Below are 25,790 nucleotides of genomic sequence, written 5' to 3' on the forward strand. Positions count from 1 at the left end.
CAGTCCTCTCCTCCCCTCAGTAACTTGCTCCTGCCCCCATGATACAACCCCATTTCATGTAATTGAAACAAATATCATAAGGTGAGATTAAAAAAAGATGAAAAATATGTGCTTGCAAAGCTGAATTGACAAAATGTTGGGTGTGGCTAGTATGCATCCATAAGAGCAAGCAGACTACAACCATGAAACCTGTTAGTAGGTGACATTAATTGCTGGTTTTACCTAATATTGTCAGACATCACCATCATTTCAACAAAGAACCATGGTATGATTATAACAAATATTGTTATGCTGATGTAACAGTTAATACAATTGTTAGCTACATTGTTATAAAACAGCTGGAAGCAGCACTAATTAAAAGCATCAGGATAACCCAATTCACAGCACATGCAAAGCACATGGGATGCAGGAGTTCAGCTCCTATGCGACTGAAATCTGAAACAATCCCGAAGCCCTTTGCATTTAAAATAGCATCAGTCTACAATAATAACTTACAAGAAAAAAAAAGACCATGTTACTTCTCTGAAAAGCATTTCTCTTCATAAAACACTGAAGAAGTTTCAGGTTTAGGTGGGATCACTTATTCCCCACATAATCTTGGAACCAAGTTCTGTTCATGCTTACATGAATGCCAGAACTGTCAGAGCCTGATATGCAGCTGAGAACAAAATTCTGTGTCTTATTTTAACTGGGTGGCCAATATAACCACATGCTCATAGTCACTACGGTCCAGCTGCTCTTTGTCCTGACAACCAGGCCCACACAATTCACTATCAGAATCCTAGGTAAGTCCTATCCCATGTGTTTACATGAGATTCAGTGATCAGAGGGCCTTTCACTAAGGAAACCTTCAGCTTTAAATGCTTTCTTACAAAGTCCACAGCTCATATTTTCTCCCACAACTGGCAACTCCTAGCACCTTTAGTGCTATGTAGCAATTCCTCTTACTTCTGGAAATGACAGAAGGACTAATAATTCTTCTTAAATTGTGGGCACAAAAGCCACACTGTTGTAAAGCAGTTAAGGTGCTTCTGGGCTAAGTGACAGGTTATCACTGAAAGGGCCCCGCTGCTCTCACCTTATTTAAGCTGCGTGCAGCGCTGTCTTTCCCGCCGGGAGTCAGGTTCCGGAGCTGGACGTCCAGCAGGTTGATGAGCTGGACCATAGCAGACACAGAGTACGTGATGTCACCGGCATACAGGTGGTTCCTGGTGTGCTCCGCCAGCTCCCGTGCGATGTTGGCAGCCATCTCCCCCGATTTCATCTGCGGGTGAGAAAGCACAGGGAAAGGTTGTGCCTGGCTGCCAGTGAGATGTCACTCCAGTGCCTTCTGTCTTGGGTTATGTAACCAAAAATTATGCATTCTATTTCATCTGTTGAAACCAGTTGGGGAGATGGTTGGTTTTTTTCCTTTATCTCTTGTAACTCTAGGGGGGAGGGCAGTGGATGCCTTCTGATAATAGGCCAGCTGTTAAAACCAGGTGGGGCAGTGTTTCTTATCTCTTCCACCACTGTCCACCCTCTGGGGGGGGGGGGGGGGGGGGGAGAGAGGCGGGGTATCTTCTGTTAATGAGCCATTAAGGTTCACGAATGACATGACACATTACATCATCCCATTGTGAGATGCTCTACCCAATGGGGGGGGGGGAGCCAGCCATTCCTACCAAGATAAAAACAGATGTAAGAACACCAAGCATCCTCTTTTCCACTGGAGTCTCAGAGGAAGACCAGACTCATCTCACCACCACTGAATCTGTCTACAGGATCATCTCTACTCCAACAGAACCCCATCTGTCACTCCAGGAGGACTTATTTGGACTGCTTCCAACACCCTGGCCGACAGGGTGTCAGGTCATATTCCTGACTCTGTCAAGGTTTTCTAGGACTTTTGTTTGCTTGTTTGTTTTTTTTGTATTGCTGCATTTGCATTTTTAATATTCCTAGTAAACAACTGTTACTCCTATTCCCATATTTTTGCCTGAAAGCTCCTAATTGCAAAATTTTAATAATTTGGAGGGAGGGGGTTTTACATTCTGCATTCCAAGGGAAACTCCAGTTTTCCCTGACAGATACACGTCTTTCCAAACCAAGACACCTTCCAACCCCACAGCGTTAACCAAGTCAACTCCCCTCAAGAAGAAGAAAAGAGATGAAGGAAGGAGGTATAGAAGCATTTCCCAAAAAATCGACTACAACAAGTCTTTGTGGTTTGATCGTGAATAGATTTTTGCATATTGCTTTTCCAGTCAACCATGGTGGCTTGAACAATTTCTTCTCACTGGGCACTGTTTTACATGGGATTTCCATGCTAAGGAGGGCTTTAATTAGCTTGTCCCATTGGCTTACTGTGCCACTTGAAAAAAACAAACCATGTAAGTAGCCCCTCCTGTCAAGAAAAAGCAGTTTCTGATTTCAGAAGTTTATGTGATAGCAAAAAGATGATTTTTTTTTTACAACTTCTGCACAGAGTTCCTTGCAAAAGGTGCAAAAATAGATGAGATAACCCAGAAAACCAAAGCAAAAAGTTCACAATTTCCATCTTATTGATTTAATAATCTGGTACTAATTTATCACTTAGCATCACTTGTCACACTAGCTGTGATTATGAAGCCAGTGACTCTCAGCACATGTAAAAGCATCCTAACTCTAGAGCAAAAGGCTCAAGCAGAAGCCCACTAGAAGCAAAAAGCCAGCAGGTTGGTTGGCTGAAACTTCTACTAAAAGACTTGTATCATCTAGTTGAGTCACAAAAGTCACAAATAACCTGCAGGAAATTCACTGTGCAATTATTTGGGAAACTCTCACTTTTTCCCTGTGGCTTTTGCCCCTTTCTTGCTGCGTTTTGCTCTACCTGTCTGGTACTCCTTTCCTCTTCTGTGCCATGGGGATTTGGGGCAGGGCAGCTGGCCCCATCCACTTTTCATGAGCAGCCCACTAAAAAATACTGCTCCAGGTTGCTGATCTTTTATTCATTATCTACCAGTCTATGATCTGGAATGCAAATCCATGTGGAATATGCCTGGGACAAGGAGAAATTATACAGGATGACACATAAATGAAGTTCCCACTTCTCTGTCAGGCTCAATGGCAAACTCTGCTGGGGTCTTCATATGAATTTTCAATTGTCTTGTCCAACAGCTAGAAATCAGATATTTCTCTTGTTCTCTCACTTTCTGGTGCTTATCATAAAAGCAAGATTCTAGAGAAAGGTTATAGGCTGAGCTTCTACCTCTCTGTAAATCAATTACCCGAGTTATAAATAAATAACTTACTTCCATTAATTTGACAGCAAAAGCCAATCTGATTTAATGAAATCTAACTCAAGATGTTCATATGCTCATCTTCTGAGAATTAATGCATATGATGATACAGAGAAGATAAATAAAGGAGATATGTTGTTCTTCCCATTAGAGCAATGATAAGATATATTCAAAAACTGAATTATTTCTTTCTTGTTACACAGAAGACTAATGCCATAGAAAACAGATCCTATCTTACAGCTGCCTGCTCTCCTAAGCAGCTGAAGGAAGCCACACATAAGCACAGAGGCTGAATTTTGACCTCTGCTGTTGGCTCTCAGAACTTGAAAGAATGACTGCATCAAATCCCTTTACATAAAGAAATCAATTTCAACATTTTCCTGCAGTTCATTGCTGGAGCTTAGCATCTATCATGACACATTGTGTAAGCTCTGCAGAAAACTGTGGGAATTCAAGATATTTTTTTCAGATACATCAGAGAAAAACCAAAATATTTGATGCTCACATTTTCCCTTGGACCATACACCTATGCAAACTGGCACACTCAGAGAAAATTGCTAAATGCTACAAAGGCAAACACAAGAGTTTTCTGTCCCTGCAGGCTGTTGCTGTTCCTATCTGTCTGCAAAAGTGGTACAGGCTAGTCACTAATTAACCCTTTTCCTTTTCTCTTGGACTGACCCTAAAAAACTGCAAATCTGAGGAATTATGATGTGGCCAAATAAACAACACAAAAAAAAAGGAAGCAATGGAAAAATGTCTGAGAAAAAGGCAGACTAAAGCTCAGATTCTGTGAACTCCTAGGACATAGAAGTATTTACCTGTCCTGGTTTGAGGGGAAGTGAGTTTTCCAGGAAGTTGTGATCAAACCAATCAGTGGTCAGGTTTGAATGTTGGCATCTGGAGTGGCCACTGAGGAGTTGGACACGCCTCTGAGGACACAAGGGGTTAAAAGCAAGGACTTGCAGAGGGATTTCCTTTTTTTGGTTCCGGTTTCAGGAGAGAAGCATCTTCTCCTCCTCCCCTGTCCAGCTTACAAGGCTGGGTGGGGGAGGGGGAGGGAAACCATGAGGCCAGGCTGAGGTAGGCCGGTGCCCCTGGGGGAGAAGAGAGTGAAAGGGACTGGAGCTGAGCCAGCCCCATCCAGGATGGAAGGGGTGGAGAACTGTGGAGGTGCCTTCCGTCCCCATCCCCGTCCCCCCCCCAGGGAGAAAGTGCCCGGCTGCGTGGGGGATTGCCGCCGAACCTGCAGCCCTGCCGGGAACCAGAGACTTTTAACTCTTTCTGAGGCAGAAGAAAACTTTTCCCAGACATTGATTCTTGTGGCTGGTGGTTTGAGAGAAGAGAGAGAGAGACAGCCTGGGACTGAGATGTCAAAGGAAGATGAAAGGAATCCCAGATGGGCAGAGGTGAAGAGGAGTGGCTTTTTGAGCTGGACTTTTCTTGCATAATGTTAGCCATAGACTAAACCTGAATTTTCCTGAACATAAGACTGTATTTGGGTAGATGCATTTGGCTCGAAACCAAAGACTTTGTGGCAGTGATTTGCCACTGTAGGAGTGGAGCGAACAGAGAAAAGAGGAAGAGGGTGTGGTGGCGCCCTCTGTCTTGAGGGATGAAGATCTCTGTTCTTGGAAACCCTCTGCCCCAGGGGTAAATGGGGGGGACTGCTTGTCCCAATATGAGAAGATGGATGGTTTTTGGTACTTAGCCAAGCATCCTTAAAAGAGCCCTATATGCGGTTTTGGTCCATGGACGGTGGTGAGAGCACTAGACATGGAAAGGAGGGTGTCACCATGGCAGACTTCTCCTTCCCCCTCCATTGCAGCTTAATGTCATCTTCCTTGGGATTGCTCTCTATAAAATGTTTCATCATACTGCTATACTGAAACCCGAATCTGGATGTCTTGACAATATCAAGTAAGTGGTTTTTTATCTGCCTGTTTCTGTCTTTTGCTGTTTATTCCCTCATTCCTCTGAGGAGCGAAACAGGGAAACCAGCTCTGCCAGCAGCAGTGCTAACCAGGGATAATACCTTGGGCTTTGGCACTGCAGAATGGTTTCTAAAAAACACCAAGTGGCTGATGATGAAGCATTATACTGGGATTTGGCTGCCACTGTTGGCATTTTCCATTCAATGTTGCACGAAGGAGGCAAAGCTACATTTTCTGTCCTTGAAACAGGTAACCTTCTGTCTTGGTTTGAGGGGAAGTGAGTTTTCCAGGAAGTTGTGGTCAAACCAATCAGTGGTCAGGTTTGAATGTTGGCACCTGGAGTGGCCACTGAGGAGTTAGACACGCCTCTGAGGACACAAAGGGTTAAAAGCAAGGGCTCCCAGAGGGACTTTCCCTTTCTGGTTCTGGTTTCAGGAGAGAAGCATCTTCTCCTCCTCCCCTGTCCAGCTTACAAGGCTAGGTGGGGGAGGGGGAGGGAAACCATGCGGCTAGGCAGCCGGGCTGAGGTAGGCCGGTGCCCCGGGGGGAGAAGAGAGGAACGGGACTAGAGCTGAGCCAGCCCCATCCAGGATGGAGGGGTGGAGAACTGTGGAAGTGCCTTCCGTGTCCGTCCGTCCGTCCCCCCCTGGGAGAAGGTGTCCAGTGCGTGTGGGAGTGCCTGAGCCTGCGAGTGCCTGAGCCTGCGACCCTGCTGGGAGCTTTTAACTCTTTCTGAGGCAGAAGAAAACTTTTCCCAGACATTGATTCTCATGGCTAGTGGTTTCAGAAGAGAGAGAGACAGCCTGGGACTGACATGATAACGGAAGATGAAAAGAATCCCTGATGGGCAGAAGTGGAGTGGCTTTTTGAGCTGGACTTTTCTTGCATAATGTTAGCCATAGACTAAACCTGGATTTTCCTGAATATAAGACTGTATTTGGGTAGATGCATTTGGCTCGAACCAAAGACTTTGTGGCAGTGATTTGCCACTGTGGAAGTGGAGCGAACAGAGAAGAGAGGAAGAGGGTGTGGTGGCGCCCTCTGTCTTGAGGGATGAAGATCTCTGTTCTTGGAAACCCTCTGCCCCAGGAGTAAATGTGGGGGGGACTGCTAGTCCCAGTATGAGAAGATGGCTGGTTTTTGGTACTTGGCCAAACATCCTTAAAAGAGCCCTATATGCGGTTTTGGTCCATGGACGGTGGTGAGAGCACTAGACATGGAAAGGAGGGTGTCACCATGGCAGACTTCTCCAGGTGGTGCCATGGGTGACATGGAAACACGGGAGGGTGGACCTGTGTTTCCTGTGGGGGGTCTATGGTGCGAGAGAGACTCCTCTCTCCCTTGCTGAATTGAAGATTGGTTCTTTTTGAGTGATGATGACTTTGACTGGGAACCCAGGGTTTTGGTTTAAGTAAGTAAGATGGAAGGCAACGTGTAAGTGTTAAAATTTGGAGTGTGGAGGGGTGGAAATTGGGGGATGAGAAGAAATGTTCTGGGAGGTTTTCATTTCTGTTTTCTGTGTTTAGGTTTTTTTTTCTTTTCCCTTTTCTACTTCTGTTCTTATGTAGTTTAATAAAGTTTCCTTTTTATTTTCAAGTTTTGGGCCTGCTCTGTTCTGTTCTTGATCACATCCCACAGTAGTTGTTCGTAAAAACATACATTCATGGGTGCACTGGCATCTGGCCAGGGCCAACCCATGACATTACCCAACGTTATCTCACACACCCAGGTTTCCTCAAAACACAGATGCACCATTCTTCTGGGAAACCGTTTTTGGCTGGCAGGTAATGAAACTACATCCTAGCACTGACAATTCCACACCTACACATGGTCACACAAAAAGTGCAGCTACAAGTCACTACAACAGTGCTGAGACATTCTTTCCACTCTGGCTGTGTGCATGACAGGGGTGTCCAGAATGATGGCTGTGACACATTAATGCTGATTTCCTTGATTCTTTTGAGCTTTTTCCACTGAAATTGAAGTGTCTCCTATCCAATTCTTTCAAACCAAACTTCTCTTATGAGTCCCAAATGCTGGCTTAATATTCCAGAGCTAAGATAACTATCTGGTCTCTTATAACAACAGGACTGAACCCTTTCTTTTTTTTTTTTTTTTTTTTTTTTTGTGTTAATTCTACATAATGCTCAGCAAAGCTTACTGCTACCCAAGAGGATGCATTACTAACTTACTTCCTTTCTATAAATGACTTCTCCACATCTTTCTCTTCATTATTGCCGCATGAAAGACGAGCTCTTTATGTTATTTCTTCCAAAACATGTGATACTCTTTAACCCAAACACTGATATAGTTACATAGAAAACAGGAACAACCCCTGGAGGTTCTCCATGTCTCAAGCTGATATTGAGAGACAAGTAGGAAGGAGGGAAAAAATGTGTAAGTAACTGACCTTTCTACTGCTTGAGGCTTGAGAACAATAAAGGGAATTAAAAGTAATATCTCACTCCCTGATATGAGACTACTTTTTAACATTTTCTACCTCAATTATGAAAAGATTAAATTTTAAAACTAAATAGGATTCTAGGATAAAAGAAAACATTCTGTTTAAACCAAATTTGAACCCAAATTTTTGGTTTCTGTGGGTTTTTTGGCCTATTTTTTTACCTTTTACAAACTGAATAAAACCAGTCTCAGAATGCTAATTTGAAGAAATGAAAACGTTTCTTGCCAAAAATGCTAACACACAAAACACAGTTTTATAGGTCTGCCAAAACAATTCCTCCCCTCTTCCATTTGGGAAGACAGGATTTAGGACAGATTTACAAATGATCACTGGCACACCTGAAATCCCTCTGTGTAACACTCTGCTAACATTTTCCAAGTTTGTGCCACTATCTTGCACCTTCTTATGAGTGAAAAGAAGGTGAAATAATAGTTTTTTGAGAGGACATATTCTCCTGCCTGTTTCATTGTCCTGGGTTGAAAAATATAACCAAAAATATGTATTCTATTTTCATCTGTTGAAGTCGGTTGGGAGATATTGTTCTTTATCTCTTGTAACTCTAGGGGTAGAAAGAGGGCAGATGCCTTCTGTTAATGGAATGACTGATAAAACCAGATAAGGCAGTGCCTCCTTATCTCTTCCTCCACCCATCCTCCTCCGAGGGACATCACCTGTGAATGGGCCATTTAAGGCCTCTCACATGACTGATAACATTACTTCATTCCATTGTGAGATGCTCCACCCAGCAGGAGGAGCCAAAGCCTTTCCACTTAGATAAAACCAGCAATCCCAAACACCAAGGTAGCCTGTTTCCACTGGATTCCCAGAGGATGACTGGACCCTTTTCTTGAGGGTCATCTCTACTTCAACGGAGCCACAACCGTCACTCTGGGAGGACTTACCTCGGGCTGCTTCCAACACCCTGACCAACAGGGTGTCAGGTTTGCCTTCTGACTCTGTCAGTGGTCCTTTGTACTATTGCATCTGTCTTATTTTATTTTTATTTTATTTTTATTTTATTTTTATCTTTCTTGTTGTTTGTTCTCTCTCTATTAAATTGTATTTCTGACTTGGAGTCTCACTGGTTTTGCTTTCAAACCAGCACATTCATATATGCCAACAAACAGAAGTGGGGAGTTTTGCCTGGAAAGATGAAGAAAGACCCTCATGCAGCAGAGTTCGCTGTTTCAGCCCTACCTTTCTCAGAGTAAAACCAACTGCAGAAGAGGACAGTAGAATAAAAATGAGAGAAATTGAAAAAAAAAAAGTATTTAGGGAGGAAAATTCAGAAGAAATAAGAAATATGATGAGAAGGGAGCAAACTAACCAAAACACTGTAGTCATAAAGGCAAAAGTATTTTCCTGCAGCCTTTTGAAGAAGCAAATTGATATTATAAAAAAAAAAAAAAAGATGGCATCAAAGACTGAACTAGGATTTTTAAAAACAGTAACGTACAGATGGACTGGTCAGCTGGAGTTGATGCTATTTTCTGGAGGAACAAACATTTGACAGGTTTCAACAGGCACCATTAGCTGCCAGGAGTAAGGTAGTAAGGCTGTAACAGGGGCTGTGGGCTAACTTCTGACACTGCAAAGCCTTCATGGCATTTTTCCTCCCCTAGCAGGAATTTCAATATACATGTGTGCATTCACAGAAAAGAGTCAGAGCACATCTACCGTCCTTCTCTTTTTTTTTTTTTCTGAATCACAGAATCATTTAGGTTGGAAAAAAACCTCTAAGATTACGAAGTCCAACCTATGACCAAACACCAAAATGTCACCTAGACCATGGCATTGAGTACCACATCCAGCCTTGCCTTAAACAGCTCCAGACACAGTGACTCCACCATCTCCCTGGGCAGTCCAATCCAGTGCCCAATAACCCTTTCTATGAAGAAATGCCTCCTGATGCAAAAACCTAAACCTTCCCTGGCACAGCTTGCATCGTCTTGTCCTTTTGCCAGCTGCCTGGGAGAAAAGACAATGCGCTCCATAGAGTACAGCAGACTTAGATAACACTGACAAAGTGACTTTGAAACTAAGGTATTCAACCAACTTAAACTGCATTTAATGACCTTTAAATAAGCCACCCTCTGTGGCATCTGCTCCATCCAATTCATGATGGTGCTCTGAAAACAGACTGCCCAAAGCAACTTGGATGGAGGATTTCATCGTGCTGTCATCAGGAGTGCAACTGCACCCTCAGATCTGGAAGAGATGATGTGGGGATGTCCTCCACAAAACCTCACTCTCCCTGTGACACACACCCAAGCAGATCTCCAAGACCTCAGGAAGGTGCTATGAATCCTAAGGTTCACCTGTTCTTTGGGACTACATGATCCAGGCAGCTCAGGAGGGCAAGGGTGGGACATGCTTTAGATTTACAGATTAGGGCTTTTTGTGCATTCATAAAGGGAACAAATTTTTCTGTTCTGCTACAAAAGAGGCCTCCTTTCTTCCAGAGGCTTGAAGCTGAGCATTGCAGTGCCTGTCCTCCCCGGCAGCACCCACAGTTGAAAGCTGCAGCAAGGAAGAGATGTCTTCAGGGAAGTCACATGTGGCGCTATGATGGCACTGATGAAAGCAAAAGGCAAAACAAACAGGCTGAGACTGAACATGTGACCTCATGATCAGGATGATGCAATGTATCCAAAGCTGACCTTTTTGCTTCCTGTTACTGCTTGACTCTAGAAATAACCCAGGTAGCAGTGCATAATTCAATCGCACTGGCAACTTTATTCTTCCACTCTGTTAAAAGGGCATGGTAGGCACCAACAATAAAGTAAATGTCAAGAGGCAAATGAATTGCTGAGGAGAACATTTGTTCTGATCTTCCAAGAAGCAGAATAACTAATGGAAGCTAGGAAATGGCTGTAAAACCTAATACCATGATGCAAGCAGGCAAACACCCAACCTACAGTCTGAGCACAGCAAGAGAAAGAGAAGTAAGTAATCATTCTTACTTCACTACACAGATATAGAAAGCAACCACAGCATTTTCCTACCATCCATTCTGGCTTGGCTGAAATCCCTCCATGGGACCCATCACCATTCTTCCTGAGCAGTTTGGATCCAGCAGATGACAGATTTTTGGGAGACAAAACAGATTAGGAATGAAGACATGCTGAGCAGGTATGAACCCTGGCTGACAAAGAAGTATTTTTACCCATTTTGTCAGCTGTGCTGCAGCTGCAGTGGGCTGAGTGATCAGGAGAGCTGGGGATGCAGGAGAGCTGAGCTGCAGGGTGTAACCAGCCCTGTCCTCACAGCACAGCTGGCTTACTGCTTCCTCTAGCTGTCCCCACAGCAGCAAAAAGAGAAGCTGGCTTGACTTAGAGGAGGAAGGCTCTTTTTCATCTTCAGAGAGCTGCAGGAGCAAATCTGCAAGCTTTGGGAGGCATCCCATCCACAGCAGGGATGTTAGAAACCAGTGGTTGATTTACGGATTAATCAGTCTCCATCTTTAAGTGCAGTGATGATTTTCAAGCCTCTTGGTTGGGCAGGGAAACCAAATGGCTATTGGTTATTTCATAAGTAATTTAAAACTGTATTTACTGTAAGGATCCTACTGAATCTTCAAGGCAGGACATACTGACGTGCCAAAAGATGAGCTGGTGGGGAATAAGACTGACCTGGCTGAACAGAGAGCTTTGGTTGGTATAAGAAAAAAAAAAAAAAAAAAAAAAGAAAAGGAGAGAAAGGAGAGCTTATGGCCTCTGGAAAAAGGGCAGGTAACTAAGGAGGACTACAAGCGTGTTGTGGTTATACTGGGAGAAAATTAGCAGGACTAAAGATCAACTATAACTGTATGCTGCCATCAACAAAAAACGTTTTTCTAAACACTCTTAAGACAGAAGGAGAGCTATGGAGAATCTCTATTGGATATGGGGCAAATATAGTGACAAAGAATGAGGAAACGGTTGAGGTGGGAGTTAATGCCGTCTTTGGCTCAGTCTTTAACAGCTGTCCTCAGGGCACCCAGCACTCCGAGCTGGAAGACAGGGATGGAGATCAGAAGAAAACCCCCACAATCCAGGAAAAAGACGGTCAGTGACCTGATACATCATTTACACATCCACAGATCTATGGGGCTGGATGAGATCTACCTGCGGGTACTGAGGGAACTGGCAGAAGAGCTTACTGAGCCACTTTCCATCATTTATCAGCAGTCCTGGCTAACTGGGGGTGTCCTAGTGGACTGGAAGTTGAAAATGTGATGCAATATCATGGAGCAGATCATGCTGAGTGCCCTCACGTGGCATGTGCAGTATCTGGACAGGCTGGATCAATGGGCCAAGGCCAATGGTATGGGGTTCAATAAGGCCAAGTGTAGGTACTGCCCTTGGGTCACAAAAACCCCATGTAGCACTACAGGCTGGAGAAGGGTAACTGGAAAGCTGCCCAGCATAAAAGGTGAGCCAGCTGTGCCCAGGTGGCCAAGAAGGCTAGTGGCATCCTGGCCTGGATCAGCAATAGTGTGGCCAGCAGGACCAGGGCAGTGATTATTCTGGGCACTGGTGAGGCCATACCCTGAGTCCTGTGTCCAGTTCTGGGCCCCTCACTACAAGAAGGACATTGAGGTTCTGGAGCATGTCCAGAGAAGGGCAACAGAGCTGGGGAAGAGTCTGGAGCACAAGGCTTATGAGGAGCTGCTCAGGCAGCTGAGGGTGTTTAGCCTAGAGAAAAGGAGGTCGGGGGCCTTATCTATCTTTACAACTATGTGAAAGGAGGTTGTAGCAAGGTGGTTGTCAGTCTCTTAGTAATAAATGATAGGACAAGAAGAAACAACCTGAGGTTGCACCAGGGAAGGTTTATATTGTATATTAGGAAAAGTTTCTTCACAGAGAGTGGTCAAGCATTGGAACAGACTTCCCAGGTGTTATGGGTTAACACAGTTTGGGTTTTAGTTGAAGAAGAATATGGACTATTGCCCTGTCAGGACCTTAGATTTCTTTAGAAAAGATAACGACCTATCAAGGGCCAGTTCTTGACTACTGGCATGTGGTTTGACCACTGAGAAAACAGAATGCGACTTTTGGTAATACCCATACAAAACTGAGGCTTTGTTCGAGCCCTTCCTCTTTTCTCCCGGTGAGCCACCAGGTAACATCGTGGGCAGCAGCGGGGCCTGGCTTAGGCCCGCTCCACCTTGGGCAGCCGGCCCAAGCCGGGCCGGGTCTCCGGGAGCCGCTGCCGCGGGGAGCGGCCTGGCCGGCTGAGCCCCTTCTCTCCCCGGCTGCCGGCGGGGGAGACTGGAGGCTCTGGCTCGGCAGGGCCAGCCACGTGCTGGAGGCCGCGGCAGAGAAGGCCAGGCCATGGCTGGGCCCGGTAGCAGCTGGCAGTGAGGAAGGGGAGCTGGCAGACTCTGATGGCAGCCCCGAGCTGAGCTATCTTGGATCAGATTGAGGGGTGGAAAAGAAAGTATCCACCAGCCTCCTCTTACAGGCATGGCTTTGAGATCTTTGCAGCTGCCACCCAAAGAGACCACATGAACACCACAGGCCTGGGCAAACTTTAACTCTTTCCCACCAGCAGATGGAACTCCCAGAGCACTGGCCCTTCCTGAAGTGAGAACAGACAAAGTTATGGAACTATAAGGAGACATAGCATGAAACTTGAAGTCGGTGAAGAGTGAGTGAAAAAACTATTTGTAACAAAGGAGAAGGAGTGGCCTAATTTGGCTGGACGTCTCTAGTGAACTATGGATAATGGACTATTTTTCCTTTAACATATGAATGCTGTTGGGGGGGATGTAAGGCTCTAGTTAAAAATTATATGAAGCTCTTTGCTCCTAAGGAAAAAGGGATTTTTAGTTTTTGAGATGAAGATGATTTTGGAAATAGAAGAGAATCTTTGTTTTATACTAGAAGAAGCATCCTTAAACAGTACCCCGAACAAGAAGACATGACCCATATGCAGTGTTAGGAAAGCTGCTATTGGGAAGGACCTCACAAAGGCAGGTTCCTGGGAGGCTGTCTTTGTGAGAGATGAGACCCACAAGACAACTTTTATGTTGTCAGTGGAGAAATTCCATACAAGTTTCTAAGAGAGACTCCTTTCCTAAAAGAACTGATGAAAGATTATTTTTGAATGGTGAAACTGAGTGAAAATTACAAGTTTTGTCTCTTTATGTCCTATGTGAGAAAGTAAACCATTAGTGGAGGGGTAGGAGGGGAGTGCTTTGAAAGCTTCCATTTTATTTTTTTTTCTTTCCCTCTTTCTTTTGGTGTGTGTTAATAAATCTATTTTTATCTTTGAGTTTGTTTTTGCCTTTTCTCCTAATCTTATTTTCACAATAAGAAAATATTTAAACCACTACACTAAATTTAACAAGCAAAGTTCAGTGAACGTGAAACCTCTACACCAGGGAAGTGGTTGAGTCACTATTCCTGGAGTGATTTAAAAGACACCTAGACATGGCGCTTCGTGACATGGATTAGTAGTGGACATGGCAGTGTTGGGTGAGTAATTGGACCCAATGATCTTAGAGGTCTTTTTCAGTATAAATGTTTCAATGATTGCAACCCTCAGCACAAACCCCTAGGCAAGCCTTGCAAGGCTTTCCCCTCAAAAGTCACTCCTGAAAAGTCTTGATGTTCTGTAACTGTAACATCTGTCACTGAGGTTGGATCACATATCTCAGGATCCCAATGATTTCCCTCTCAGGCAAATAGCTTAGATTCAGGGTCATCTCATAGATTCCCCAAGTCCTTCTACCGACTGGTAAAAAGTATTCAACACTGAACATAACTAAATTCCTTCAGAAAAACAATAAAAATCTAGTCCCAGTTGTAACCTGCTGGGCATTTCTGAAAACTTGCCTGTTCCATTTTAGCTTGCTTTGAAAGCACGTAACAAATTAAATGGGGCTCATTTGTTACACAAATGATAGCTAGGATTTCAAATAAAATAAGCCTAACCTTGATGGAGATTTCATCAGTGCAGGCTATTATTTCTCTCTGCTAATGGCTAATGGCCTAGTCATCTTCACCAAGCAGCAAGGTCTCCCAGCTGCCTGGGTGAATTATGGCTGGAGTAAGTAATATTAACCCCTCCAGGGTAAGTACGTAGGTCATAAAACAAGAGCTGCACACAGCTGCTAACGCCAGCAAAGCCAGCCTGTATTCATCAGCTTGCTGGGTGTATGGCAGGAGAGGGACAAAAAGACCACAGGCTTTGTAGTGGCTGTGCTATATCACAGCAGCCCCTTGTTAATTGACATGCTCCTTTGTGGAGGGACGGGTATAACCACAGATGAAGCAAGGTAGAAATGATCAGTGGTAGCAATTCACAGATTATTAGGTCTCAGTTTAGATGGGGGCAGAGAGGAGAATGTCCAAGAGTCTTGTCTGTGGAGTGTCCCCATTCCATTGACCAGTGAGCAGTGGCTCTTTGGGAGATCTGTGTCACTACTGTGCAGCAGCACAGCTCACTGTCAACACTAGGACTCGCTTGCTCTGGCTAAAGGAGTGAATAAATCCCCACAAATTGCTATAATAAAGATTCAGCCCACAGACTCCGTGGCATAAACATACATCTGGTCTCTGTAATGAAATCAGCTGAAAGCACCACTGTGCATTAATAACAAAAATGCTCAACATATTGCTACCAAATAAGCTCTGCTTGTCTTGAACTTCTATTGTCACATGCGAATGCACTTTTAACACTGATAAATGATGAAGTGCTAGAAAACATTCATCAAGGGACTTAAGAGTCAAAAGATAAGCATTACTGCAGCATTGTTTTCTATTCCACCAGGTTTTTTATAATTTGGGAAGAAGTTAAAAACAGAAAGTCAGAGGCACAAACCAAACATTTCACAATGAGCCTGCCTTTGGTAAAGATTTCTTAACTATGGGGTTTATTCTGTGCTTGCATGACATGAAAAAATCCTTGAGGATGCATGAAAGGGTGTTTCCTTTTTCAACAACTCCGTACTTTCCATATGTCCACCCTCCTCCTCCTCCCTCTTCTTCCTTTTCTTGCCACAAACAAGAAATGTCATTCACTCTAGTTTAATTCCACTCTCCAGTCCCTCTCCTTTGCCATCTCTTACCCTCTTTGCCCTAATTTCCATGCAACACTTCCTTTCTTCTTGCAATTCTTGTCTACTATGCACAGCTAATGCTTTATGTGTGACTGTTGATCCTTTTGGGTACCCTTGTGTGAGAAAACCAGGGCGCTGAGCAAGGTCACTGTGCAGGCTCAGAGTGGTAAACACATGGGAAGGGTTTTACCTTTTGAGTGATGTGGTTGATCCAGGGTGAAGAGCAGTTGCTAAGATCAGGTCCTTGGAGTTCCCAGATACCGTCAGGTGCAAGACAACGGAAAGTTGCAACACCTGTAATAGGAAAGTTGCTGTGTTCAGTGTGACTGGTTACATTTTGCCCCTGGGACCCCATGCCAAAGGCTTCTGGGAGCTTATTAGTGCTCATGTCTTGAGTAGGACACTTCTGAGTCATCTCAGTGGCCTAGTCTCCCATCATCTTGGTCCTTTAAGGGCCCTAAGACATAAAAGATGCATGATGTTGTGCAGGAATATTATTTCAAATTTGGCAAACAGCAATTACAGACAGAGAACTTGCAGGAAAGCTGCCAGATACTAAGAAATCAGAAGTAGATCTCAAACACTGAGCCAGCACCTTGAGTGCTCAGCCCCACCACTGGTGATTTGGGATCAGACCCTGTGCCTCATCTTCCTTGCTGTTTTATGAAGATTCTATGGCTCTGAATCATCATTACAACATTTGGCTGGAAACACACAAAAGTCTGAACACTACAAATGCCAAGATATAATGCTGGGGTTTACTGTCAGCCCCCAACTGTCAAGAAGGACTTTAGAGGAGAGTTTTGTTTGGGAAGAGCTGCCCAATCCCTGGTGGAAAAGACACCAAAATGCCTCAGACCCTTTCAAAGACAAATGCATCACTGCTAATATATCACAGCTTTTAACAAAAGCCTGAATCACTGAAATCAGAGATGGGAAAGGCTTATGGCCATCCCCTATCCATAAGTTGGGCTATTATCTTTTCCTTAGTTATTTTTATCCAGTCCTTAGCTCTTGTGCTTAGGAAAGGACTCCCTGCATCCAGCCTTTATTTTCCTTTTTCATCTTCTTTTCCTTTTTACAGCTTTGGTTCAGAATAGCCTTTCCCATCTCTGGAAATCACATCACACTATTTGCAATAATTTTACCAAGTAGGACTGGGAAAGACACCAAAAATGCTCTTTACCTACTCTCACCCCTGATGCCTTTCCATGCTTCTCATACGTTAACATATATTTTATCAGTCTGTCCTCACCAAATTCCAGAGTGAGTCAGTACTCATATACACAGGTGTGAATGGCTCTCCAGGAGTGGAGAATTAACAGTCTCTCCTCTGCAAGTCAGATCCCTTCAACCCTCATTTTCAGGCAATTTCCTCCACTTTTAAGATTTCTTTTTTGAAAGTGAGCTCTTGGGGCTGGACACCAAGACTAGCATGAAAAATAACTATTTTTAGAAAACTGCATTTGTTAAAACACAGCAAACTGAACCATATGCTAAAACCCATTCTTAATGCAATTATGTTTCGAATTGAAAAGGAAATTTCCAAAAGCAACATTTTTCAAGAAAACAATTGCGGGAAGAACAGAGGAAAAGGAGCAAAATCCAATAAGCAATAAACCATTTTGAAAGATGTGGCTTTGTTCTCCCCCACCTCCCACACTTGCCCAGCTGATCACACTGGATGCTGGCTGCAGTTTAAAAAATCACTCACACTGGTTCAGGAGCTTCAAAGTACAAATTTTGTTGATTTCCTCCCCTGTCCCCTCTCTTAGCAAAACAAGCAAAGACTTGGCCACCAACACATTAGTCAGTGAGCCCAGGGGCTACAAATACAGGCAAAACCAGCTAAGGTGCATCCTACACAGCTTCTGGAGGCAGAGGTTGTTACAGCACACGAAGCACAACCCCACAAGTTTTTTAGTACTGGTTGCACAGTGGCAAGGTGTCATGAGAAGTGAAGACAGCCTGCTGTGTCCTCTGGGCCCTTGACTCACCTATGGAGCCCAAAGGACACAGCTGCTTTGCCACCTGGCCCTGCCGAGTCCGGGACCACATAATGTCGTGGGCTTCCATGGGGTCACAGCTCTCTGTTCCGGCCAGCGGCAGCTGGGAGGAGGCAGGCGGCAGGTGCGTGGTCATTTCGTCGGAGACGTCAGCCATGCAGGACGGCATGCTTGTGCTCCTGTTCCTCCTGCCTGAGGCTGATGTGGTGGTGGTGCGGCCGGTGGTGCTGGTGGCCATCCGTGGCGTGGTGCTGGCAGTGGTGCTCCCCGGGCCCAGCGCCCCCGATGTTGATACTCCTGAAACAAAGGCAGAGCTGGTTAGAAAGAGGAAGAAAACAGGACTCAAGCCTAGGTCCTGAGGATGTCCCCTCTGATGACCCCAGTGCCCTGCAGGGTGTAACTGGAGCTACGACTAAGGCAAGGCTTTCTGCACAGCTGCCTTTCAGAGAGAAGCTGGAGCAAACAGTGAGAGAAGCACACAGGGAGGTAATGACCATTGGAGCACAACTGATTTTCCAAAAGCACTAGCATCTGATGAAAATAAAGCAGCACTTTATGCCCTCATCATTTTTCTTCCTGGCATTTTAATGTAAAAATCCTATTTTCAATCTTTTAGGGAACCCCTAGCACAGGAGAGCTATTAATTGTTAAGTGTTGCTGAAGACCCAGCTGGTTTGGACAGAAAAACGTTTTCCACGGTGTAATAAAAAAAACCTCAAAACGACAAAACCCAAAACCAAACCACAAACCCATTCCCAAAATCAAAAGTGCACAGAGGGATGAACACAAGGCCGCACTCTGGAGCAAGCCATCAATTTTCTCTGAGGTTCATGCTTTGCTGCTCCATCCCAAGAGCAGTGCCTGGCCCCTTGACCTGCAGGCCACGTGACACAAGCAAATGTGCACATCAGCCCAGCCAGATCTTTGAGACCATAATTCTCAGTGGGCTTATCCATTGGAAACCTGCAATGAGCAGTCAAACAGCAAGAGGTGGGGAACATGCTTTAAAAGTGCATTAACCCACTGGACATCCTGCAATAGCTGCACCAAATACTGAGTGTGTGAGGAACATTGCGGGATGCCCACCTTACAATTACCTTATTTAACCTCCTACTTAGACCAAGGCGTTTGCACAGACTGGAGCTTCACAGGGATTTGTCTATGGCTTGACCTGAAATACCAGGTGCAGAAACTGAAGCAGGCTGCCCCCATCTACTGCCCCATCACTCCTGTCATGCCATGTCACACATAGCTCGTGGAAAAGCTTGCTTCTCCCATCTCCTTTACCTCACTCAAAAATAAGCACCCTCCAGCTTCTCTCAGCGTAAGACTTTTACTCCAGTTAAATGCCAGATATTTACAACTGCCCCCTCAATCCCTGCCTGAGAAAATGTTGGGGCTGACTCTGAAATGCAGGTAAGGAAGCAATATGAAAAGGCTTGCCTGATCCACTCTTACTTTAATTTCCATGCTGTAACACCTTATTATCAACCCACCTCTTCCAGCACCCAAAAAGCCTTCCATGTTCCAGCAACAGGAAATGGAGTTTCTACACTAACTCACCTGAGCACAAGGACACTAATCTGAAAACAGGTCTTCAACACACTCAGTGAACAGATTTTCCAGCCTTCTCCTGCCACCTTCCTTTCACCATGAACCCTGAGTTTAAATGAACTCTGAAAAATACAATGCAAAAAACATGCAGATCCTGACAGATTTCTTCCAGTTTCTGCTCAAAGCTGCACTAGGTCACCAAGCAATGATTTTCCCTTGATGTTACAGGGAGGACTAAAATTTGTAAAGAACCTCAGCAAATATTACATTTTTACTGCAGCAGGACTTGCCACAAGTATGTTTTATTTCTTCATAATATAGATTAGCCTGGTAAATAGCAACCTGTAAAATTTCTCCATTTACTCTTGCTATAACAAGTTATTTTCCTTATGCAAAATTACCTATGCCACATGCAAAAGAACTGAGTAGATACAGTGGATGCAGTTTCAAAGTCAAAGCTAGCAAATCCTGTTTAAAATAATTCTTACAGTCATGTGTGAGCATATAGAAACATATACTGAGCACCCTGGAGCTCCCCTTGATCCACACGCAGGAGATCTGCATTTTTAAGCCTAGTTTTCATTGAAAATCATTGAATATCACATGGCAGCCTGTTTTTGGAATAGGTCCGGCAAGTTTACTGTCGCAGTTAGGCACAAGGGATTTAATGGCATTTTCCTTTAGCCATAAAAAAAGAGCTGTTTTATCTTTCATAAACCCCCTGGCACCAGTGTCAAAATCTCTTTGAGGGCTTGTTCTTCCAACTTTTTTCTTGTTCCACAGGGCTTTCTTGCTGCTTTTGAAAATAAACACATCTGCCATTTACATAGGACAAGTTGTAAGACGACATGAAAGAGCTGCCTCCAAGTTGCCTAACCGAGTGAGACGGATGGGATACCACTGAACTGAGTTCAAAGGTTTGATTATTCAGAGTCAATTCGGTAATGAGCTCCAGCAATCATGATCACCATGTTAACACCACCCAGTTTTTCACCAGGAATCACCACTTGCCAGTTTTGCTCACACAAGTGTGTGCTTCAAAAAGCAAGTTAATTGGTAAGGAGGAAAAGAACAGGGGATCAGGATCATTTACATATCAATGATTCTCAAATCCAAGCAAAACCACAAAGAGACTGCAACCTGTGCAAAAGTACCTAAATCCTACAGCACAGAACAGAGATCAAACCTCCAGATTAACTCAGGCTGCCAATAAACTGAATTTTTAACTTGGGGGAAAGCAGCACTGCAGTACTACTTCAACAGAGGGATTCTTCAGATAATGTTTCACAAGACAATCTTTGCTCCAAGACAAGCACCTTTAAAAAACACCAACACTACTACAGCTGGGAATGTATAAACCTAATTATTTTATTTTTACTGTTTGTTTTTACCATGCATTGCCATATCAAGACCCTAAAGTTTTTGGGTAAGACTCAGTTTTTACTCCTTACAAATCCAAGACTTTGCTGACTTGGATTCCACGAAGCACAGCACTGAGATAGGAATTTTCAGTGCTCCCAAGAAAGCAATTTATGGCTGTGGAAACATTTCTTACCCAGAAACACCCTAAAGTGATACTTCACTGTTTTCTTTCCTTCTCTATCTAGAGAGCTGGCAGTAATAGCAGAAGACTAAGTTTTGCCATCATTCAGATTAGAGTGGCAGTCATAAAAAAACAAACCCCAAAACATTTCCAGCATCCACAGGGGAGCAACTGCAACTCCCAGAGGAGCCTCTCTCTACTCAGGGCACATTTGACTAGCAAGAAAATAGAAATGTTTAGGTTTTTCCCTTCTCTCTTTTATTTCCCAACCTCCACACAGAGCTCAGGCTTGTGGAGGCAGATTTTTGCTTGGTGGAAGGAAAATCATGGTAGGGATTTGCTCATAGACAAAAAAAACCTAACATAAGTAATGGACTGTCTTTTCCCCCATTTCTCTCTGTTCCCCTTTCCTGAAGTAGTGACATGACAAGTGACCAGCACTTTGTATTTGTCATGAGGAAAATCCACCACGTCATATAACCATGATGTGGTTAGATGCTCTGCTCACCTCTTCCCGGTGCTTGCAGACATGGGAGACTGCTTTCCCAAATGACTCTGACCAGCATTTTCCCATCACAAAAGCAGCTTTGATTGCAAGAAAGGCTATTTGCTACCTTTTCTCTCATTTTTAAAAAAATTTTGGCACCTAGGTCTCCAACCAATGACCCAGAGTACTCAATAATACTTTATAAGGGACACTGTGCACTTTCTGTCCCATGAATGAAGGGTGCCCCTCCAGCAGAAATTGCACAGAGGATTTCCTGGGTGAGGCTCACTGGCTTTGGTGAGGTAAGGGAGGACAGGAGACATCCATCAAGCTGTTCCCCCAGGGTCACAGTCCAAAGGTTCAGCCCGCTGGCTGTGTGCTACGAGCCAGCACTTGCTCACATAATTGGAAGAAGAGGCTGCACTCCAAGTTCTACACTCAAGGTCCAAGCAAACCACGATGACTTCACTCTGGTGAGTTCTGCATTCCCGAGCCTGATGCTCAAGGAGATGGGACGGGGCACCGGCAGCCAGGAGGCCCTGCCTGCTGCACCTAAAGCAGGGCTGGACCAAGTGAAGTACAACTAATCCAGCAGCTCAACAGCAGCAATCCCAGTGTTCTCTTGAGCATGTCCAGACTCCATGCACAATTATTTACACACATTGCTGCTGCACGAAGGCAAATGAAGTACTGCAGGAGTTGGGAAGGCTGCAAGAAACACAAAACCTGGAGGTCCCTCCCTTTCCTCACTCCCTGTAGTTTTGCCCGTTTCATATTTGGCAACCACATCCTTTGCTTACAGCATTCCTTTTATCATTTCTTCTTCTACTGAAAGATGGTGCAAGTTGTATTTACATAGCAAATAAGAAGATCTAGGCACGCCTTGAAAGAAGCAGTACAAAACTCCACAAACCTAATACAATTGGAGGATTATATCACAGCTGTTTTTCTCTTCCCTGTCACATAAATGCATCTCATGGGAATTAATTTTCTACAGGCATTTTCAAACACATTTCATAACATCTTCTGAAACTCCCTAGAAAAACAATAATATTTGAAAGTAAATATATTCCCACTTTCTTTTGCCTTTTTTCTTGTTCTCGTGTGTTTTTTTTTTTTAAGAATTACATGTGAGGTGACAGAAAAGGATGATGAAAACAAGCACCTACACAGACAGCACCTGTAGTCGTGCATTTCTGTACCCGAGCAGGTGTTTCCATATAAGGAAGTGAAGCTAGAATTTTCTATAGCCTGCTCGCTGCAATTGGCTCAGTCCCAGCACAGACACAGTGATAGGGCTTTGGAAATGCACCTCAAAGCCTAGTGTCCATCTCATTGGGCAAGGAGCCAAATAAGCCCACCTAGACCATCGAGTATTAAACAGCCAGCTCAAGGGCTGCACGAGGCTTTTTGGGAATGCCTTAGCCTGTGTAACTGTGCTTGGTACACTGTGCTCAGCTTATCTCTTTTCATTTTGTAATGTTTATTATTTTTGCTGTTATTAAAACCTTTATTTTACAAAGCATATCCTGGGAAGCCGTCTCGCTATTTTCTTAAGCCATTACTCCGCTGGCTGGACCCTCAGAGTTATTGAGAGAAATCTCAATAAGCACCAACTCATTAATACACTGTTGGACTGCAAAGTTACACTGAGTCTATGTTAAAGACATCACCCTGCAAAACCTTCTCATGGTAAATGTCTGCTGGAAGACCAAAAGCCACATGCTGGTGCTATTCAGGAGCGGCGGGCCAGGGAATCAACAAGGTGAGATTAGTCCCTAAATTATGTACAGCTCCTTCCACGTGTTTGAGAGCAACTATGATTTATTTTTAATGCAGGCGAAGGCCAAGTCAGCCTCACTTCAAACATCTGAACAGTTCTCCCCTCTGCTCACACATGCCATTATTTTGAAAAGCTGAGCCAGAATCCTGTGTGTGAACCTAAGTTCACACGCTGCTTTTGGGGCAGTTGGGATTGTGGAGCTTTATTTACTGACACTGACAAAAGGCTTGCAAAACCCATTGATGGAGGATTACATATGCAGTGGCCCCACAGTGCTCAACATGGCACATTGTCTTCAACAACACAACTGTACATAGCCCTGCACCCTGAAAAAGGCACATGAAGTATGATACACAGCTCTTCCTTTTCCTCCCTCTTAACTAACATAAGATAATGAGGAAAAGCAGAGGAGAAGGATGCTGCATCTGAGAGAAAGAAGAACCATTCCCTTGTGGACAGCTGACAAATGGCAAAACACTCTGGATATTCTTTTTTCCTACCTCTTCTAGCAGGGGGATCAGTTTTTGTGCCCAAGGCTACTCTGCCCACATATGACTGCTCTGCTGGGCTTGGACAGATGCTGCAACGGATATGGGCCATATGTTGAGTTCCTGCACTAAGAGGAAACCTACAGCAGTGGTCCAAGACATGGTGCAGACTCAGCTGTTTCAAGGCACTTCAAGCTGGAATCACTTAACACACTGGGACATTCCTCTGAGTCTCAGTCCCAGCATTTAACGTTAAACAACAAAGAATGAGAGCCAAAGTGGGCGAAATCATCACAACAGGCTCAAGTTCTCTCAAACTGCCCCAGCTTGTCCTTTTCACTGCAGCACCACTCTCAGCAAGATAGTTAATACATTCAAAGAGCTACTGAATGCACTGATTTTCAACAGGCAAAAAAGTATGCCTACCAGAGTCCTTTTGACTCAAAACTCTGCATTTGTGACAATGATCAACAGTTCATTCCACGTGCTGGATTGCTACAGAAAAGTTGTTCTGACAAAAACATTCTCATTATTATTGCAAATTTCTAGGTTTTGCCTGAAAAAATATGAACCCAAACAGCAGCCTGACTGCATTTTCGTGAAATATCAACCTTAATGCTTCTGTGGGACTTTTGTGGGGATGTGCGTGTGTCAGCACTTAATACTTTTTCTCTCACCAAACAGCTCTTTATGTCAGGTCCCCAAATTTAGTTGTCATTTGAATAAAAAAAGATAATTCTTTATTTTCTTCTTTTTTTCCTCTCTGACCCATTCTTCTGCAAGAAACTACTGGATCCTGCTTAAAATATGTAACTTCAGAGACATCAGACAAAATTTTAACTGTTATTTTACAGCACATATCTAGCAACACAAGGAGATGAATGGGTACAGCACAAGAGCATCACCTGTTGTCCTCACCGTGGTCCTCTTCTATCAAAAGATAGTTCCTAAAGTCTTATCTCTGGTTTCTGGCCCAGGACCTCTGCCAAATCCACTTTTGTGAACCTCTTGTACCCTTCGGCAACCATCCACTAAGGGTATTAAAGCCCTATTGCTTGTTCCAGACTTTGCAACTGATTCTGAATGCAGAATGCAGAAATTTAACTGGACCATTGTGCACAAGACACAAAAAACCCGAGCATTTCTTTCAACATCATGGTGTAATGCTTTTAGAAATGCAGATGAACTATGCCCATAGGAAAAGATTACAGAAGAGATGATCTAATAGACAGTAGATCAGGATTTATAATAAATGGACAAAACTCAGAGTTTTTAGAGTTCAGTTCAAGGGCTATTTTTAGGCACTCTAGCTTCAATTCACTCTAGTTCTTAAAAATGCTGTCAGATGTGGTTGCAGTTACTTTGAATGTATAAAATCTGATTTTTTCCCCCCAATCCACATGTGGTTTCACACAGGGGAAAAAAGAAGCATGTATATTTTTTCAAAGGATATACCAGCTGCGTATTATTACTGAATGTATGGTGTGAACTTCTCCTAAACAATCACTGTCCCTTGGCATGATTCACATCTATCAGAGCCAGTGGTACAGATCTTATGCTCTGTCTTCCAGCCTGAATCCTTCAAACTCTATTAAAGAGAAGCCTGGAAGGAATTCCCCAGTATCCCACTGTTAGAGAAATCACTTTTGATTTCAGTAACAGGTGCTGTCAGTTTTTCATTCAGACCACATTAGAGTGCAGACACATGAGCGCTACACACCTACAGCTTTAAGAGATTTACTGGAGGCTGGGATTGCCAGCTTTTTGGGGGTTTGGGGTTTTTTTTATCTTTTAATTAATTAAAACATGTATGCTCTATCCACGCAAGCTGAAACATACCTTTTAGTTTCTAGGCAGAACAAGCATATGTGTAGCTGGTAAGAAGGAAACCCAATTTTTTTCATCTGTATGGCAACAGATGTGGCTTCATCTAATGTGTTTCCCACTTTTTGCCTGCACTTATGAATCTTTAATCAAACAACTTGCGTGCACCGTGCAGAGGCAGTGCCAGATGGAGCCAGTCTCTCTTCAGCATTCTCCACCTCCGCATTTGCAAAGAATGGAATCGAGTGCAGGAATCAAAGTGACTGTTCACGCCCCAGCATTTTCTCATCTACCCAATCACTCTGAGGGTGGGCTGGTCAGCTGAAATCAGAGACAAAAAGGAATAAACCATAAAATATCAAAGGTGGAGTTACAGTTGCTCACACCCTTCTTCCTCTAA

General features: G+C 43.9%; 1 protein-coding gene across 3 annotated transcripts in view; it reads right to left on the bottom strand.

The window, feature by feature from the left end:
• The window catches only part of LOC134563470 (adhesion G protein-coupled receptor L3-like), a 694,578-nt gene that overhangs the window by 97,058 nt on the left and 571,730 nt on the right, over window positions 1-25,790 (bottom strand). For all 3 annotated transcript variants that reach the window (XM_063421391.1, XM_063421390.1, XM_063421389.1), the window contains 3 exons: window positions 17,703-18,008; window positions 15,896-15,999; window positions 1,079-1,264 (listed from right to left, as the gene is read on the bottom strand). In XM_063421391.1, the coding sequence (XP_063277461.1) occupies window positions 1,079-1,264; window positions 15,896-15,999; window positions 17,703-18,008 (596 nt within the window). The remainder of the gene's footprint in view (window positions 1-1,078; window positions 1,265-15,895; window positions 16,000-17,702; window positions 18,009-25,790) is intronic.

Source organism: Prinia subflava, chromosome W, assembly GCF_021018805.1.
Source record: "Prinia subflava isolate CZ2003 ecotype Zambia chromosome W, Cam_Psub_1.2, whole genome shotgun sequence".
NCBI classification, from domain to species: Eukaryota; Metazoa; Chordata; class Aves; order Passeriformes; family Cisticolidae; genus Prinia; species Prinia subflava.